The 17223-nt window shown below is 43.2% G+C and overlaps 1 protein-coding gene across 1 annotated transcript in view; it reads left to right on the top strand.

Moving 5' to 3' along the window:
- The window catches only part of EXOC6B (exocyst complex component 6B), a 696611-nt gene extending 679797 nt beyond the window's left edge, over window positions 1-16814 (top strand). Inside the window, exons 21-22 of the mRNA XM_011945178.1 lie at window positions 11851-11963; window positions 16574-16814. Of these exons, the coding sequence (XP_011800568.1) occupies window positions 11851-11963; window positions 16574-16700 (240 nt within the window). The 3' untranslated portion in view covers window positions 16701-16814. The remainder of the gene's footprint in view (window positions 1-11850; window positions 11964-16573) is intronic.
- Window positions 16815-17223: the final 409 nt, after the last annotated feature.

Here is a 17223-nt window from a genome sequence, read left to right on the forward strand (position 1 = left end):
TCAGCTGGTGGATAAAAGTTAAGACTGATAATGACCCTAATTAATGTGGTATACCCTGCCAATGAGAGAAAGCTCTGGGAATGTGAGAGGCATGTAGATCATGGGGCAATATCCAACATTCTCCTCTTTGGTCTGCCTTGTGTCCTATCCAGCTTCAAAACCCTATACAAAAGTTTCAGACTGATGGCCCAATGAGTGATCAACATAATGTTTTTAAAACATCTAAATGTGAATGCCTTTAGGAGGATTATGTACTCTAGTTTTCCATAGCCCCCACTACTCACTATCATATTTCACCTGCCTGATTCATTCATCTGTACTGTGCGCCTGGTCTCTAAAGGCAACTGATTTTGAAGAACCTGCTTTGTGATCATGTTTTAGTCTTCCCTGTCTCCTCCAACATTCAGTTAGCCTTCAAATCCTTCAGTCGGAACTGAGACAGTGGCCATCCATTCCTCTGTCACCCTGTTGTTGCCATCCCAATCCAGATCCTCAGTGTCTCAGATCTTCCTGACTAGAAATTTTCTTCTCTAGTCCATCTTGTATGCTACTACCAAATTTATCCCACTAAATAAATTGCTACTGAAATGTTACCACTCCCCGTGGAATATAGATTATTTTTAAGTCCTTAGACTGAGAGTCAGTACTCCAGTACTCTGCATAGTCTAACCCCACCTACTTCCTCTTCAGCCTCTTCACTGCTATTCCTTTATATGCCCTCTGCTTTCATCCAACTAGCCCTTGACAGAGGCCCAAAAGGGAATGGAGGGAAAGATCAGGCTTGGGAGTCAGACTGTTATGGGTCCAAGTCCTGACTCTGTCACTTACTGCATATGTTCCTTTTGGCCCATTCTTTTAACCTTTTTGGGATTTCTTTTATTTATCTATAAAATGGAGGTACCTGCCTCTTCTGCTGTTGATTTTCCTGGGGATTAAATGAAATGGATAAGTAAGATACCTAGCCCAATACGGCACATAATAGGTATTCAAGAAATGTCTATTTTCTTCTCTTGAATACATCTCAGCTACTTCTGTTTCTGCTCCTTTGCTTCCACTAGTCTCTTTGCTTGAAATTCCCTTCATTCTCTTCTGTTTATCTAAATCATGCCCAACTTTTTGGCAGACTGAAACTTAAAACATTTTGGGCCTGATTTTCCCTTGATCTGAATGCATATGGTACTCGATGCCTGGGCCCCTCCTTTGACCCTCAAGGATGGACCATGCTGGTGAACACTTTTTATCTATTTATTTAATCCCACTTATGTCCAAAGTAGACTTGAAGTGGCTCGTTAAATTTTTACATAAAAACTAATTAGTAAATAGAATTGAAAGGAAGCAAAGAAATTTAATGACAAAGGAAATAGCAAATATACCACCACTATGGGTCTGAAACTATAGTCTTCCTGGGAACTAGTGTTTACTTAACAAAATATTTGGGAGGCAGAACCCTTCTGAAATTTGAAGTTTATGGATGGAAAACAAATGAACAAAAAGCATCCCTTGGTGGTCAAGAACCATAACTTACCTAATGCTTCTTTGCTGAATCTATTGATTAGTTTCAAAATTTGGCAATGAAATTCTGAGTTGCAATTTTATTCAGTCTCTAGCCTTCAAATCCAAGTGAACAAAATTGATTTTAAATGCATATCTAGTTGGGCTAAAGATCTTAAGAAGTTAATTTTTCTAGTGCTGAGTCTTTCTACCAGACTTAAGCATGTTTCAAAGGCCATGGAGAGCCTAGCTTATTCTAAATTTACCCAGGGTGTAAGGACATTACCTGCTTTGCCATCCCTTAATGTTAGGTATTTTTTCTTCTGCCTGTCATAGGATGCCTGGGTTGTAATTTGTAATAATGACTTATATAAGGCAAGATGTAATTTTCTACAACTATGTTTCTTAATTTATCCATTTATAAAAAAGAACTTGAATCATTTTCATTATGAATTTGCAGTAGTTTTCCCTGCAGGTTATTACCCAATGTCTCCAAAGTTTTTTGATTGAAAATCCACTGTTGGTAAAAGACATTTTAAGAGCTTCCCCCTAATATAGTTGTGTGTATAAAAATGTACTAATAAATTATAATTAGACATTGAGTAGCTGCAAAAGGTTATTCTCATGTATAACTTTCTTCCCACTGCAGTTTAACAGACATAACATTATCATTACCTTTGAAAGTCTGCTTATACACACACAGATACTAATATTAATAATTCAAGGCATAATATATACTTAGGTTAAGTTCATTTTTCATAATAATGAATAATAATATAAATAGCTTTTTTGATCATTTCAGATTTGGGGGACTGACTTATCAAATCTGATTAGCTTATTACTATTATTATTTTATAATGTGGCTGATAAAGAGCTTGTATTATGATTAGGAGATTTTTGAGCTCTGCCATTTTCTTGATATTTGCTTACACTTACATTGTTAATATTATCTTCACTCTGTGGTCTCTTTGCAGGGATTCTTTTTAAGGCCCTTAGTCATTTTGTCCAGAGAGGAAGGGTAGTTTAGTTAACAACTCAATCATAGAGTCCCTAATTCACTCACCCAGGAAGCTTTAACAAGTCACACTATACTGAAAGAAAATAAACAGTGGCCCATGCCTACCTTCTTCTCCTACAACATCTGTGGCAGCAGTTCCATTCAAAATTCACATCTGCCTGCTTCTACCACCCCAACAAGTGACAACTCAGTCAGCCCATGACAGGGGCCTCCCATCCTCCTCTTGAACATGTATGTGTACATGGTTATTATCAGCCCGTGTGATAACAGGCTTTCCTTCTGCTCCCTGCAGCAGGACAGATGCTGTCATCAGTGAGAAATGGCCCTACAGGACAGTCTCTGACTCAAAGGAATGCTTGGTATTGGCATTTTTATTTGGGAGTCTTCCCATAGGCACCAGCTGGTAACAACAAGAGAACCTGAAGCTTCCCTGTCTTTCTTTTTTTCTCTTTACCAAGAGAGAAAAGGTGAAAAGTTTAGACAGAAAACCTATAAACCCACATTTATGAGGCAAATAAATATTTCTCAGGGTGATGTTCCCTTTCAGAGGAAGCTGCTGATAGGCAATTGGTCACTGATAAAGAACTGAATGAAGCTTCTATCCACCTGGAGCTGGGCTGCAGGGAAAGCAGGGAGCTGCACAGCCACTCTTTGTGCCTTCCCCCACCTCTTTGTCTGCCCTCACTCAGCTAGGTAAAAGAAGAGGAGGTCAGACATAGCAGCCTATTACTGGCCGTTGTTGCAAAGCTCAAGTATAAGCTTGACCCCCTTAATGTACAGAAAGCAGAAAAACTTGGAACCTCTCTCTACCACAGTTCCACAGCCTGTGGAAAATCCAAAGGCCCCCTCAAGATTTCTGTGAATCCGTAGACAACTCCAGTCTTCTTGCTTCCTGCACTCCCAGTTCCATAGCGCAGTTGTGCAGCTTTCTAGGTGTGAAACAGCTTCTGCTCTGAGTTGCACACAAACACATAAACACATACACACACACACAGAAAGAGAGAGAGAGAGAGAGAGAGAGAAATCATTCACCCAGCAATTGGGAGCAGAGAGGATTTGTCTAAAGACCAGGATTGAGGTGCTGGGTTTGTAAAGAAGATTGATTGTGTCATGAACCGCACAGCAAACAGTTTTGAAAAGTCACTTATTAGATTCCCTCTCCAAAGTTGTCTGGAACCACAATACCACGAAGGATTTTCTTCTTATCCCTTCTCACACGTTAGTTAAATCTCCTGTCTTCACATTCTGCCTCTCAAGAACCAGAATACCAAATTGCTTCTACCTTCTCTACTAGATGTCTTGGCACCTTACCTGGAGTCTTACCAAGCAGGATATTTCCCCAAACATGTTTTTCTCCCGTGAAATAATTTTTACGCCAGTTGTTAGGATAATGAATTTTATGCCATCTCATTACAATGGGAAGGGTCTCCCTAAAGCCATTTTTTTTCTTTCTTTACTAGGTATTAAATGTCTTATATCTGAGAGAATTTCAGAGCACACTGCCCTCCCTGCCTTGGATCTACAGGCAAACCTTTTCCGTAAAAGACTGGATGGTGGATATTTTAAGCTTCCCATGTCATATGGTTTCTGTCACAACTACTTACCTCAGTTATTATAGCATAAAAGCAGCATAGATAATTATGTAAATCAATGAACATGGCTATGTTTCAACAAAACTTTATTTACAACAGGTAGTGACTATAGTTTTCCATCTTCTAATCTAGAAAAAAGCAGGTAGCAGCAGTGATGAGAATAAGCAGAGAAGTCTCTAGGCTAAAATCAATCTCCTTAGCTTAGCATATGAGGCCTCATTTGTCTTGGTTATTCCCAAAGCACTCCTGAGAGATCTAGCCATGTCAGATTCCTTGCTTGACACCTCCACCCCACCCTTCAGTCACCACCTACCTGGCTCAGGCTTAGATGCCCTGCTTTTGAACTTTCTTTATAACCTGTTAGAGTACCTGTTAGGGTATTCACATCATTCTGTATCAATTTATTTACTAGACTGATTTCCTCAAGACTGGAGATAACGTCTTAACATCATTTCATATGCAGTATCTAGAAAAGTGACTGAGACATTGTTGGTACTCAATGTATGTTTGTTGAAATAAGCCCTGCTTTCCATTTTCTACATTTGCCCAGATTTCTGTGTCAGGAAGTGCTCCTGAGGAGACTCAGGATGCCCTTCTTTGAATCACAGAGGCCCAGCACCAGAGACAAGGAGTTGGAGGAAATCTTGGGCAATAAACACAAATGGGTCATTGGTCAATTCTACGCTTTTTAGTAGACTTTACAATTGTTCTCTTAATCTGCTCTCAGCTGCTGATAGAAGCTATTATGATTCCACATCTGAACCAGAAAAACAGATTTGGTGTCATGCTGGGGGTCACACTATCAGTCAGAGGACCCTCAGCCTCGGGGCTCTTTTGCTGTGCTCTACTGCCTCCAAAAAAAAGCAGATGTGGATTAGTGATTATGAAAATACTTTATAATGATGTAATTAGTTTCATCCTGGCAGAGACAGGGAGTGGACAAATGAAGCTTCTCCGGGGTTAGTGTTCTGTATGTTAGTGAAAGTGGACTGCACTTTATACAGCAGCCATGTTCTGAAGAGGTAGAACTTTTAGAATTTTTTCTGGATTATATGTTAAGTGTCCCAGAAAAGCATGTAATTTGAAACCATTTTGTAGTCTATCTTGTTTAACATGAAGAATTCTTCTGGAATGTGTATAAAGTGCAAATTCAGGTTTTCCTGCATCAAGTTTACTTCAAGGACACACCTGCTTTGGGAGCGCAGTCTCTACAGGACTCAGCATTCCTGTTCAAGCGAAAACATGTAAAGAAAATCACCCTTGAGGAAGAGGGGTGTGGCCACTGTCAGTGTGTCTTAGCATCTCTGTCTGTCTGCATGCCTACCTTAGCTCATACTATGCTTTGCTCCCCATGGCATCTTTGCAGGTTTTCTGGAAAGAGGAGGCTTTCTCTAACATGAGGTAGGCATGTTGCCCCATGTTGCCTACTAAGACCCAACCCACATGTCACCAAACATCTGCTGTGTTCCCAGTCACTAATCATAGGTGTCTTCCATTGGAACCTTAAATTCACATGTCTGGGACTGGATTCCCACTCACCTGTCATAGGTATCATCTCTCCTGTTTGATGCTTTCTTCTTCCTTATGCAACTTTTCTTCTAGTGCTAGGCAAGAGCAGCCTTGGTTTGGTCCATTTGGAATGTTTGATATGAGAAGCACAAAGTATATGTCTCTGTCACCATCTAGCCAATATCGTTGCTACAAAATGTTAGCTGACCTATTTAATTCTATTTTCTATGTCTTTGCTGACTACCTGCTGAGAATCTAGCCATGTAATAGTCTGTGCTGTTGAGGAGTCAGAAGGAGAAAACATAATCCCCATCCTTGGGGTGCTCCCATCTACATAGGAGATGAGGCTTATATGCCAAGAATTGGCAATGAAGGTAGGGTACATCCAACAATTCTCTTCACTCATGAATAGACATGATATGAATTGGTTTGGTAACAGACAGTCCAGGAGGAGAAACAAGCAGGCTGTTCTCCACCAGCCTCCGCATTTCTATTTTCTGAGTTTTTTTGGGTAATCCTTTCTGCCAAAGAAAACTCAAGTACCCCCAGGATGGTTTGCTTGTATATTGCCTGTAATTTTTACTTGATGATTTCCTTCTAGTCCTTTAGCCATGAGCAACTCGTCCATCTGAATTATTTCTAGACTTGCTGCCGGAGACATGTATATTTGTGTACACTAACAAAGATCAACCGAGCCCTGCTTTATCCTAATAATAATCACATTCCTAAGGTCCTTCTTGGAACTTTGCATTTGTTCTACTATTATAATGCTGCCTATTCTCTGTCCAGTTAACTCACTATATGGCCTTGGACTAGTTTTCACTTTGACTTGTTTGGATTTTTCTAGTCTTTCCCAGCTGCTGTTGCAAAAAAGAAAGTCTGTTCAGAAATTTGGCATAGTCTCAGATGAGTATCTAACTCAGACAGAATCAATCAGGATTAAAAAATCAAAACAAAACAAAGCAACAACAACAACAAAAAAAAAACACCAGCTGTGGCATCTTGGGGGTGTGGGCCAACAAACCATCTCTACCACTTGTCTACTTTGTGATTTTTAGCAAGTTGCTTATGCTTTCTAGTTCTTGGTCCTCTCCACTCTCCCCACCCTCCATGAAATCAGAATTATAATTTGAGTCTTACTAAGCCCAGGGAATTTTCTGAAAAAACAAGGAATTATACCAGAGGCAGCTTTAGAACTTTGCCAAAGCCCTAGTTAAGAGTCACACAGATAAAAGTTATATAGGAAGAAAAAAAAGTATCCCATCATAGTGGCCTGTTTAATATATAACCTGATTAAAAATGTCTCCCCTTGTCATATACTTTTCCACTTACACACATTTTTGTATAATAACCAGTAATCACATAATTTACCATTTTAATTAACCTATATAGCTTATAAAGTATTACATCAACTACTACACTAGTTTAGTTCCCCTGTTCTATTAAATACCACAAATAGATAACTCTGTGTTTGAAATCAAAGCATCGTTAATGATGGGTTGAGTTTGCGTTTGATTGAATTAGCCTTAACATTTATCAGAATTTCCTACTCTAAAAATCTAGCACTCTCCTGTTCTAGCAAGTTAACATGAAATGCTCCAAAATGTAATGTCTGGTCTGTCCCTTGAAAATGACTTTGCTTACCTAGTTTACAGAAACAGCATTTTCATGAATAAATCAAGAATATAATCATTAATGAGGAATGAGCTTCTAGGGAGTGAGTTCTGAGATATGCCATTACATGACAAAACAAGGTGTAAAAGAGTAGCTATGATATGCTACCCTTCAAGAGAGAAAGAGGAAGATATAAGAAAATATATGTGTGTCTGCTCATTGGCGTAAAATAAGCAAAAGAAGGACAAACCAGAAACTAGATTGGTTATCTACAAGAATGGATAGGAAAGATATAGAAGAAAGTGGGGAGAATGGGAACAGGCTGGAATGAGGAGGGAGTAATACTTCTCTGAGAACACTTTTTTATATTGCTGTTACTCTCAGAACTATAGTATTGTTTCACATACCCCAAAATTAATAATGAAAATCAACTGGAATGTGGGGGAATCAAAGGTAGAGCACAAGCAGTGAAAAATGAACATAGCTGAATTATAAAAGAAAAACACAACCATATTGAAAGTAATGACAAAGAAAATAACTAACCTAAGTAACTTTAGAAATCAGTATTTTCTGGGGCAGGAGGATCACTGGAGCCCAGGAGTTCCAGACCAGCCTGGGCAACATAGCAAGACCTCATCTCTACAAAAATACATATTTAAAAGTTAGCCTGGGCATAGTGGTGTGTGCCTGTAGTCCTAGCTACTCAGAGAGGTGAAGGTGGGAAAATTACTTGAGCTCAGGAATTCTAGGCTGCAGTAAGCTATGATTGCACCACTGCACTCCAGCCTGGGCAACAGAGCAAGAACTAGTCTCTTAGGAAAAAAGAAGGAAGGAAGGAAGGGAGGGAGGGAGGGACTATATGGATAAATACTAGGAGGTACTATATGGATAAGTACTATATGGATAAATAGGCCTGCTGGTTTTCTTGGCTGTTCGTTCTAACACTGTTCTGTGGAATCCAGTAGAAGTGTGCCTCCAAGCAGCTCACTTAGTTAAGTACCCTCAGACTTCACTCTCTGTCCATCTGTCTCAGAGAAGGCCATAAGACCTAGCTTGAGGCCACCCTAAAAGACTGTGGGAAGCAACATGACCCAGAGTGTGATCCTATAGGCTCATGGTGGTTGAACTTAATAGACTTATGTAGCTTCCATGACTGTAGTGGAATAAATTAGATAGATTGTCATTCCAGAGCTCTTAGGCTCATGATTGGCATTGACTTTGGCAGGAAGACAAAAATGGAAATCCTTATGGTGGTAGTGGCTGCCCTAAATGGCCCACCACTGCCATCCATCATGCTGGCTGCAGCAGGGTGGCAAGACCGGGGCTGCATGCTCCATGGAGCTGGTGGGAGCCAGGGAGCAGGCAGGAGCCCTACCCTCCTGGGCACAACTGCAGCCACCTAAACCATGGCTGTGGACCCAGGCGTCCCTGCACTCTTGGGGGCCTGGGAAGGCCCTCCCTGCCCTTGTAGGCTTGGAAGTGCCTGCTCCCACTGCATGGCTTCTCCCTGTTGTCAGTGCTGCTCCAGTCTTGGAGCAAAGTTGGGGCTGACCTCAAGTGCCATGAATGGGAGCAGAAAGCAGACAGGTTCCTGGGCAGAAGGGGGCAGGTCCCCAGTGAGGCCTGACCTTCAGGCCACAGAAGGCTGAAGGCTGGTGGCCATGCTGCCAGTCCTGCGGACCAGAGTAGGGACTTGGCTGCCCGTGGACCAGATGGCTTGCACTTCCTCCCCTCTGAGGCCCATAAAAGCCCTGAGCTCAGCCAGAGCAGAGGAGAGGACAGAGAGACAGCAGAACGACCAGCTGTAGAGAGGAGCCACTCTCTCTGCTGATAGCTGAACACTTATCAAGACGACCTGCCTGCAGAGAGGAGCAACCCTTTCTGCTAGAAGCTGAATACTTGCTGGGACACCCTGGCTACCGAGAGGAGCTTCCCACTGTGGGTCATCTCTGAGCTGTTCTATTGCTCAATTAATCTCTTCATTTTGCTCACCTTCCACTTGTCTGCGTACCTCATTCTTCCTGGTCACAGGACAAGAACTTGAGACCTACTGAATGGTGAGGCTAAAAGAGCTGGGGTAACACAAACAGGGCTGAAACATACCCCCTGCTCGCCACATTGTGGGTGAAGAGAAGGAGAGAAGAGCTGCAGCTCTTTGTAGAGCCCAGACATGGGAGCTCCCTGAGCCAGAGCTGTGACTCCCTCTTTGGGGCCCTGTGGTTCCTGGCATCTCCAAGCTTCTGGGTGCTGCCACATTCCCCGGTGCCATCCAGGAAAGCTGCTTGCAGTACACCTAGTCCAGCTGCATTCGCACAGAGAATTGGTGTCCATGCTGGCAACTGGAGCTGCCCACCCCATGGCAGCACCCAGCGCATCTGACTGTACAGTGACCGGACCCCACACTTACACACACCCCTCGCTGCTCCACACCTGACTCCAGTGTCCCTGGCAGGCATCAGCTCAGCCTGCCAGGCCAAGTGGGCGTAACAAACCCAGTGGGCCAGAGCAAAACTCAGGCAAAGGTGTCACCAGCCACAGGTTTCTGGCCAGAAAAGCGACACCCCAAAGATCCCATAACTTAGAGCTAAGCCATGAACTTCTCTCCACTGTCCACTAGTGACTTCCCATGTGTCATTAACCAGAAATACATGGTAGTATTAGCAATAAATCAGAAGTACTAATACATTAATTCCAGCACAGAAATTAGGAATTCATTTAAAAAGAAGGTAATACATGCATGTATATGTCCATGTATGCTGAAAAAGTAGTATCTAAAATAGCTTTAAGAAATGATTTTCCAGTTTTTCCAATTAGACTTTTTTGATATTCATTCACTTTTCTTATCAGCTCCTTAATAGGCAAATAGTAAAAGGCTTCCTAGATTTTGTTTTTTTTTTTTTAATTTGTGAAAAAAATTTTAATTGAAAAAAATGCTATCTTTTTTCATAGTTCTTTCCCTAGGTGTTGCGGGAAAACATAGTGAAATATGTAAAGCATAGTACTGGAAGAACTTTAGAACAAGGGGTACTCTCAGTGTCTGTCGTGGAAGCAAGTAAAGAGGAGCTGTCTTGAGTGGTCTTTGAAGACCATAGGACAGAAATACTGATGCTAGAGTAGAAAGTCAAGAGAAATTCTCTTCTAAAGGAGAACTCTCTGAGGCCCTGGGTCAGCAGAAAGAAGTGATAGAAGCCTTTTAACTTGCCAATGAAAATAGGCATGACCTGAAAATGGCCTGAGGAGCCGTTTGGGACCATCCTGGCCCAGACCAAGCAGCGTGCCTGTCTCTCCCTGACTCCTTCTCTCATCTCTAAAATCCCTTTCTTGGCTGAGGGTGTAGGGGCTTTTCTCAGTTTTAGGTTTGGGACTTCAGCCATTTCCCATCCTGCTTCAGGAAGTTCATAACTGCTATTCTAAGAGAGTGGATGAAGTGGAGACTTGGCCAAATAGGGCAAGGCCCATACTGCCTGTTTGGCCAGCTGCAGGGTGAAGACAGACATGGAGGAAGGTGTGCCTAGAGCCCAGGTTCTGGCATTGAATATGACTGCGCTCTCAGCCTCTCTGCCTTTGTTCTGCACAGCCAGCCATCTACTTGTCCTCATCAGCAGTTACCTATCTCCTGGAAAGGGAGAAATGGAGAATGTCTTGAGTTAAAAGTACTGTGAGGGTTCTTCCTGTATGCAGTGATGTGAGTCTGGGACTGTGCCCCTTCTAGAAGCTTTTGTTTGTTTTACTTAGTTACAATTTTTGAATATTTATTAGTGTGATGTCTGAGGCTAAAACTGGCTGGGAAGGAAAGCCTTTGACAAAAGTTTAGCTTCTTTCAGTCAAAATCTCCCCCAGTGTCAGAACTCAGCTCACCCTCAGAAAGCTCTCATTGTCTTTTCACACATCTAGCTCTTGGCACTTCTCTTTAACACTGATAACCCAATTCTAGACTCTGTGTCCTCAATCATGGGCTAATCTACTGTGGCCCAGATTTCATCTTCTCAGCCTGTGTCTGCATAGGCATAACACATATGGCCTCTTAGAAATGCTACATGATCCATTTACGCCTTGGTTCAGTGTTTCTGTGTTGTCTGTGTGCCCTATTTGTATATAGGCATGTATACATGTCTGTATTACCTAAGTCAGTGCAGCAAGTCAAAAAACTGATACTTGAACCCAGACCTTTTAACCTTGAAGTTCAAACAATTGCATATGTGGCACTGGACTACATCCACCTTTATCTGTTCTTTGTTGAATACTGAGAATGGTTCTTGGCATGTGGAAGGCATTTGATAAGTATTTATTAAATGAGTAAGTGAATGATTATTATGATATTATTATCATATTTGATTCAGTCTAGTGTTAGTTTCTTTACAGGGTTGCCTCTGAGAGCTAACTGCTGGCATATAGTCTTAGCAACGTTTCCATACTGCTTATGGCAGAGATAAGTCTGCCATCTAATGTTTACTCATTTATTTTCTTGGTTGAAAGAATAGTCTGAAGCTGTTCTTTTTCTTATTATATTTTAATTTTTATGTATCTAATTTATTAGCTGGTAGTGAAGGATGATGAAGTTTCTGGTATCTTGGTTTGTCTTGTCTGTCTGACTAATCCCTGCGGTGGGGTTTGGATATTTTACAGCTTTTGGATCTTTTCATCCAGTGGGATTGGTCAACCTACCTTGCTGACTATGGTCAGCCCAACTGCAAGTACCTCCGGGTAAACCCAGTGACTGCTCTGACCCTGCTAGAGAAGTGAGTATCCAGTCCAGTGGTCTGTGTTGGGCAGTGGGGAGACAGGGGTGGGGGTTTGGCATAGAAGATAATTTTGCCACTGCCAGTATCTTGAAAGATAGCCTTGTTCTGGAAGTTGGCATAGGCCATGGGTGCTGTCAACAATCTCAATCACTGGATTTAGCAGGCCAGTCTTCCTCTTGTGGCTTATTCATTCCTGAGCCCCCAACAAGCTAGGCCAAGTATGGATCAGAATTGGACTCTGACATTACCTTCTAGTTTAATGGGTCTTTTACTAGTGTCTCTTACTAGAGATGGCAAGAGAAGAAAGAAAAATGGCTTGGTTTGGGGCTCAGGCCAGCCTGGTGAACAGAATGAGGCTGCCCTAGTCATCTGGGGTATGATGATGGATAGTGCAACTCCACAGAACAGATGGCTTCTCTGGTTCCTAATAGAGAATCCCTGGAAATTATTGAGAATTATTGAAACCTTCATCTGTTCCCAACTCCCAGCCCCTGCCAGACTGAGCTTTATTGTGCTGACTATCCCAACAAAACTGTCTTGGAGAATGTGTCTGATTTTTGCCTTAGTCAGTCACTAGCCTGCAGAGGATTCCCTGCCACAGAACTGTAGCTTCTCTGAAGCAGAGGTGCTACCACTGAAAGTAAGTTAGGTAGTCCAGGAAATCTCAGGGCTAACCAATATGTCACCCAGAAGCTGGGAAATGCTATGTATTACAGCCTGGCTCTGGCTTTGCTAATCTCTTAGAGAGCTGGCAGGTCAGAGACCAAGACCCACATAAAAAGGCAGGTTTCTCTTGGAATCTGAGAAACTAGTTAATCCCCAGCTACTTGGAAGAATGCCCTGCCTCTAGGCAGTGTAGGAAGTCTACATATATGGCCAGTCAGCCACATCTCAAATCCTAGGAAGGCAAGACTCAGAGTCCAGGAAGTCAAAGTGGAGCCTTAAGCAGAAGGAGAGGTCAAGGTCTATTCTTCTTACTATGTAATATGAAAGGGGGAAAAAGGGGGGAAGAGGTGAAGGCAAGAGCATGATGCAGGGGTATGTATTTGGAGCCAAGAGACTAAAAACTCAGACTACAGTTTTCTTCTGACCACGTCAGAGATTGATGTTTCCATTTTAACTTTGTTTCCCATGGTTCTCTCTCCCACTGACCTTCCTCCCTAGGATATCTAGAGAGTAAGTATATTATTCACTTGGGCCTTTTCCATCACTTTGAGGCAAGTCCTTCTGGTTTCCTCATTGACACTAATGACTACACTAAAATCCCTAGCCTCTGGGTTGTCCCCACCCTGACATACTAATCTACTAAACCAGCCTGGTGCCAACTGGCTGGCTGCCTTCTCTATCCTTGGCCCTTAGAGTGACCCTTGGCTTACTAATTCCTTTGGGGCTGGGAGTGGTGGCAGGGATTTTCTCCCATTGTGCCAGGTAAAGGGTTGTTCCCATTCAACCTCTTGACACACTCAATACTCTTGCTAGTGTGGGGCCTGAAATAAAGCCCTGACCAAAGGGAGCTCCTCAGCAGCCTCCCCTACCTCTTGGTGGCTTTAAAATCTAGAACCTGCATCTCTTATGGAAGACCCTTTATTAGAGGCAAGGCTTAGTCCCACAGTTCTTGGTGCCAAGGTGAAAGAAGGGAACATTTTGACCTTTGAGTTGGTGCTTAAATGGTCATATTTAATGGTCATTATGTGTCCTTCAAATGGGCTATGGAATTCCCTTCAGTTATTTACTTCTCTCAGCAGTCCTTTACTCTTCTGTTCCCAAGAATCTCTGGATCTAGGAAATACTGGCGCATTCACTTCCTATGGCTCAACAGTAGTTGAAAATAATTAGCCTCTCCCTACCATTCTGGAGCACTGGCCAGTAAAGAAGCTATGTGCTTAGCCCTAGCAATCAGAAGAGTTTAAAAGCTTCCTTCCAAACACAGTAGATCAAAGGGCATCCAGATCACTACAATCCGTGTCTCCCAGCCTCATAGGAATTGACCCCTTTACCTGACCTATTCCTGCTTTTCCACAGCCAGCTCTACCATCAGATGTTGACTCTCCTTTTCAACCTGGCGCTTCTTAGCAGGGTGAAACGGAAAGCCCCAAAGACCTGCTAAAGACATTTAGGGAAAAGAAGTGGCCCCTGCATCACTGAGAGGTGGCCATAGCTGTTAATAAAGTAGAACAGGATACTGGGCTTTCAGAATGGGATGGAAGGTGGGAGGGCTGACTTTTGGTTTTGGAGCATTCCTGAATGGAAACCAGCAGGCCACCATTAGCCCTCAGGGTACTTGAGTTTATCTTTACAGTGCCTCGTACCAACTCCAGGTCTTAATGACCGAGAAATTCTAACCTCTGAGGCCAAAGACTACCCTCTTTCTCCTAGATATTACAGGAGCCTCCCTGTGGGAGCTGAAAGCCAGCGGGCTGCCTGTCTCTCAGCTGCTTCTAGGAGTCATGAAATTAATGATAATGTAGGATATTAAACTAAATGTCCTATGAATATAGGAAGTGGTTTTCTTCATTTATTTTTGTTTGTTTTGTGTTGTTGATAATGTTTAGATATATAGTATACCCAGCAGAGGAAAGGGAATCTTTCCCTGGGACTATCTAAAACCAGGCCAGTTCCACAAACATAATTGTGCCACTAGTGTATAAGGGAACAAATACAGTAATTATCAGAGGCTTGAGGACCCTCATTCTTTCTCTTCAACTAGCGCAGTCACTTCCCCTTCTTCTTCCCCTCCAAGCACAGGCCTCCACATGTGGGTGATCATACCTTATATTCAGTGTTCTGAGTTTGCTTGATGAGTAATTCCAGCCTGAAGGTCTTTGAGCTTAGATCAGTGAGAGAATTCTTAATTAGTCTGTGGCTATCACTGTCAGCCAGAGCCATACCAGAGCCAGAGCACCAGAGTCTGTGGTGCTCATTAGAAACTTCTTGCCACATATAAAGCCCTTATGGAATACATATATTGTAAATTTATATCATATATGCCAAACATGAATGCCCCTGTGGGATCTCTGGCCTTTTGACTCACTGGCCTCTATTCTGCTCCTCTGCAAAGGGCCACCCACAGTGGGGGAAAAAATGGTGCAGGATTGACCAAAGTCCCCTGGGAAATATGCCTGGGGGCAATTTATAGCCTGGTGCCATGTTCCTTCCCTTTAGCCTGTCTCCATACAGCCCAGGGAGCAGTGAAGTCAGAGGGCTGGCCCAGCTCTGGTAAAGACTGGCCCTATCCCAGAAAGAAATCTGTCTTGGCACTGTTCTCAATTGTCTAACACTGGAACTAGCTGTGGGATATGGGTCTGGTGTGCAGAGGCTAGGACAAGAGTTAGTGGCCACCAATATATGTCAGGGAATGTGAGCCCTCTGCAGGGAATAGCAAATTCCTGAATTCTGTCACAATTGCTTAGTCAGACTTGGGGGTTCTGTGACCATCTTAACCTAGTCTTGGCTTTCTTGTCCATGTTTCCCCATTAGGGCTCTCTACCTGAAAGAACCACTGGCCAGAATTGCCCGTGGTTCTAGAAATATGCCATCTGTGAAGCTTTAGCATGACCCAAAGGTCGAAGGTCCGGGGGTACAGACAGCCATTGAGGACTCAAGGGCTTTTCATGTAAAAAGCTCTGGTTTGTGGAGTGAGAGAATGGCCCAACCCTTTGGCACATGCTTTCCTCAGCACCATACTCTCTTAGTCACCACACCGCCTATGTGCCATTACCCTGAGACAAAAGGAAAAAGGTCACCATAGTTTTCTTTTTTTTTTTTGAGACGGAGTCTCGCTCTGTCGCCCAGGCTGGAGTGCAGTGGCCGGATCTCAGCTCACTGCAAGCTCCGCCTCCCAGGTTTACGCCATTCTCCTGCCTCAGCCTCCCGAGTAGCTGGGACTACAGGCGCCCGCCACCTCGCCCGGCTAATTCTTTGTATTTTTTTTAGTAGAGACGGGGTTTCATCGTGTTAGCCAGGATGGTCTCGATCTCCTGACCTCATGATCCACCCATCTCGGCCTCCCAAAGTGCTGGGATTACAGGCTTGAGCCACTGCGCCTGGCCAAGCCCGTAGTTTTCTTAGGGATGGGATAGAGTAGCCAGCTAGAGTGAGGTTTAGAAATACACAGTGGCCTTTGGTTATTCATGTTCTCTTGGAATTGCTAGTTAAGAACACTTTTCCTGCTTTACCTTTCAAATATTATCTCGAAGGTCCCATCAGGATTTAGTAGGTTCATGAGGTAATGAGTGGATCCTAGACATTCTATAAGGGTTTATTGACCAGCAGAGCTATTCCATGTCCCACACACCTATAGCAGGTACATACCTGCTGAGAGAAGGGAATGAATTAGGTGGAGCAGGTATAAGGGATAAGGAGATTGGCCCCTCCAAAGCTGGGTCTTGACCAGTTTCCAAAGGTGACTGAAGTTGAGAGAGATGTAGGTGCCAGAATGCCAGCTTCCTGATGAGTAGGTGAGTGTGGTCCTGACACTGGAGATATTCTGGACTCTCTCATTACTCTGGATAGTGGTTAAGATACATTGCCATCCTGCCTCCTGCAGGTTCTCCTTCCACCATTGTTTCCTCAAACACGTTGCCCTTTTTCTTTCCTTCTCTGTTTAGGATGAAGGATACTAGCCGCAAGAACAACATGTTTGCACAGTTTCGGAAAAATGAGCGAGACAAGCAGAAACTCATTGACACTGTGGCCAAGCAGCTCCGAGGACTCATCAGCAGCCACCACTCATGAAGGGTGGCCTGGACCTACAGAGGCAACCTGCTGCAGCCCCTTTGTCTGGGATCCAACCCCAGCTGACCCTGCATTTGTGTATTCTTCTTCAAAGAGAGCATATGTATTTTTTTATTAACCCCTGTGCAGTATTCACATAACATTTCCCTATAGTAAAAGAGGCACAAGAATAAGCAAGTACATGAGATGTTGCTAGGCTGGGACTCAGGGGAAGTTGAGTCCTATCTGTGTTATCTTAGAGATGGTGGTATCATCAATCCCAGTGTGATGAACCACCTTCCATCCATGGCTCTAAAGCTTGGGTCTGGGGCTTAGGAACCACCAAAAATGGGTATCTGGCACTGGGAGGTAGAGTGAATAAGCAAAAGGATACTAAAATATGTCCTGTTCACTCCTGGATGCCCATTCACCGCATAGATAAAGCTGATTCTTCTCAATGCAAGGAAAGGGCCTGGCCAACATTATTTAATACACTAAGGGGAGCTCTGGAGGGTCATCTCCTCAGTCTGCTGACTTTCACTGG

The sequence above is a fragment of the Colobus angolensis genome, unplaced genomic scaffold, assembly GCF_000951035.1.
Source record: "Colobus angolensis palliatus isolate OR3802 unplaced genomic scaffold, Cang.pa_1.0 Scaffold24, whole genome shotgun sequence".
In the NCBI taxonomy this organism is placed as follows: domain Eukaryota; kingdom Metazoa; phylum Chordata; class Mammalia; order Primates; family Cercopithecidae; genus Colobus; species Colobus angolensis.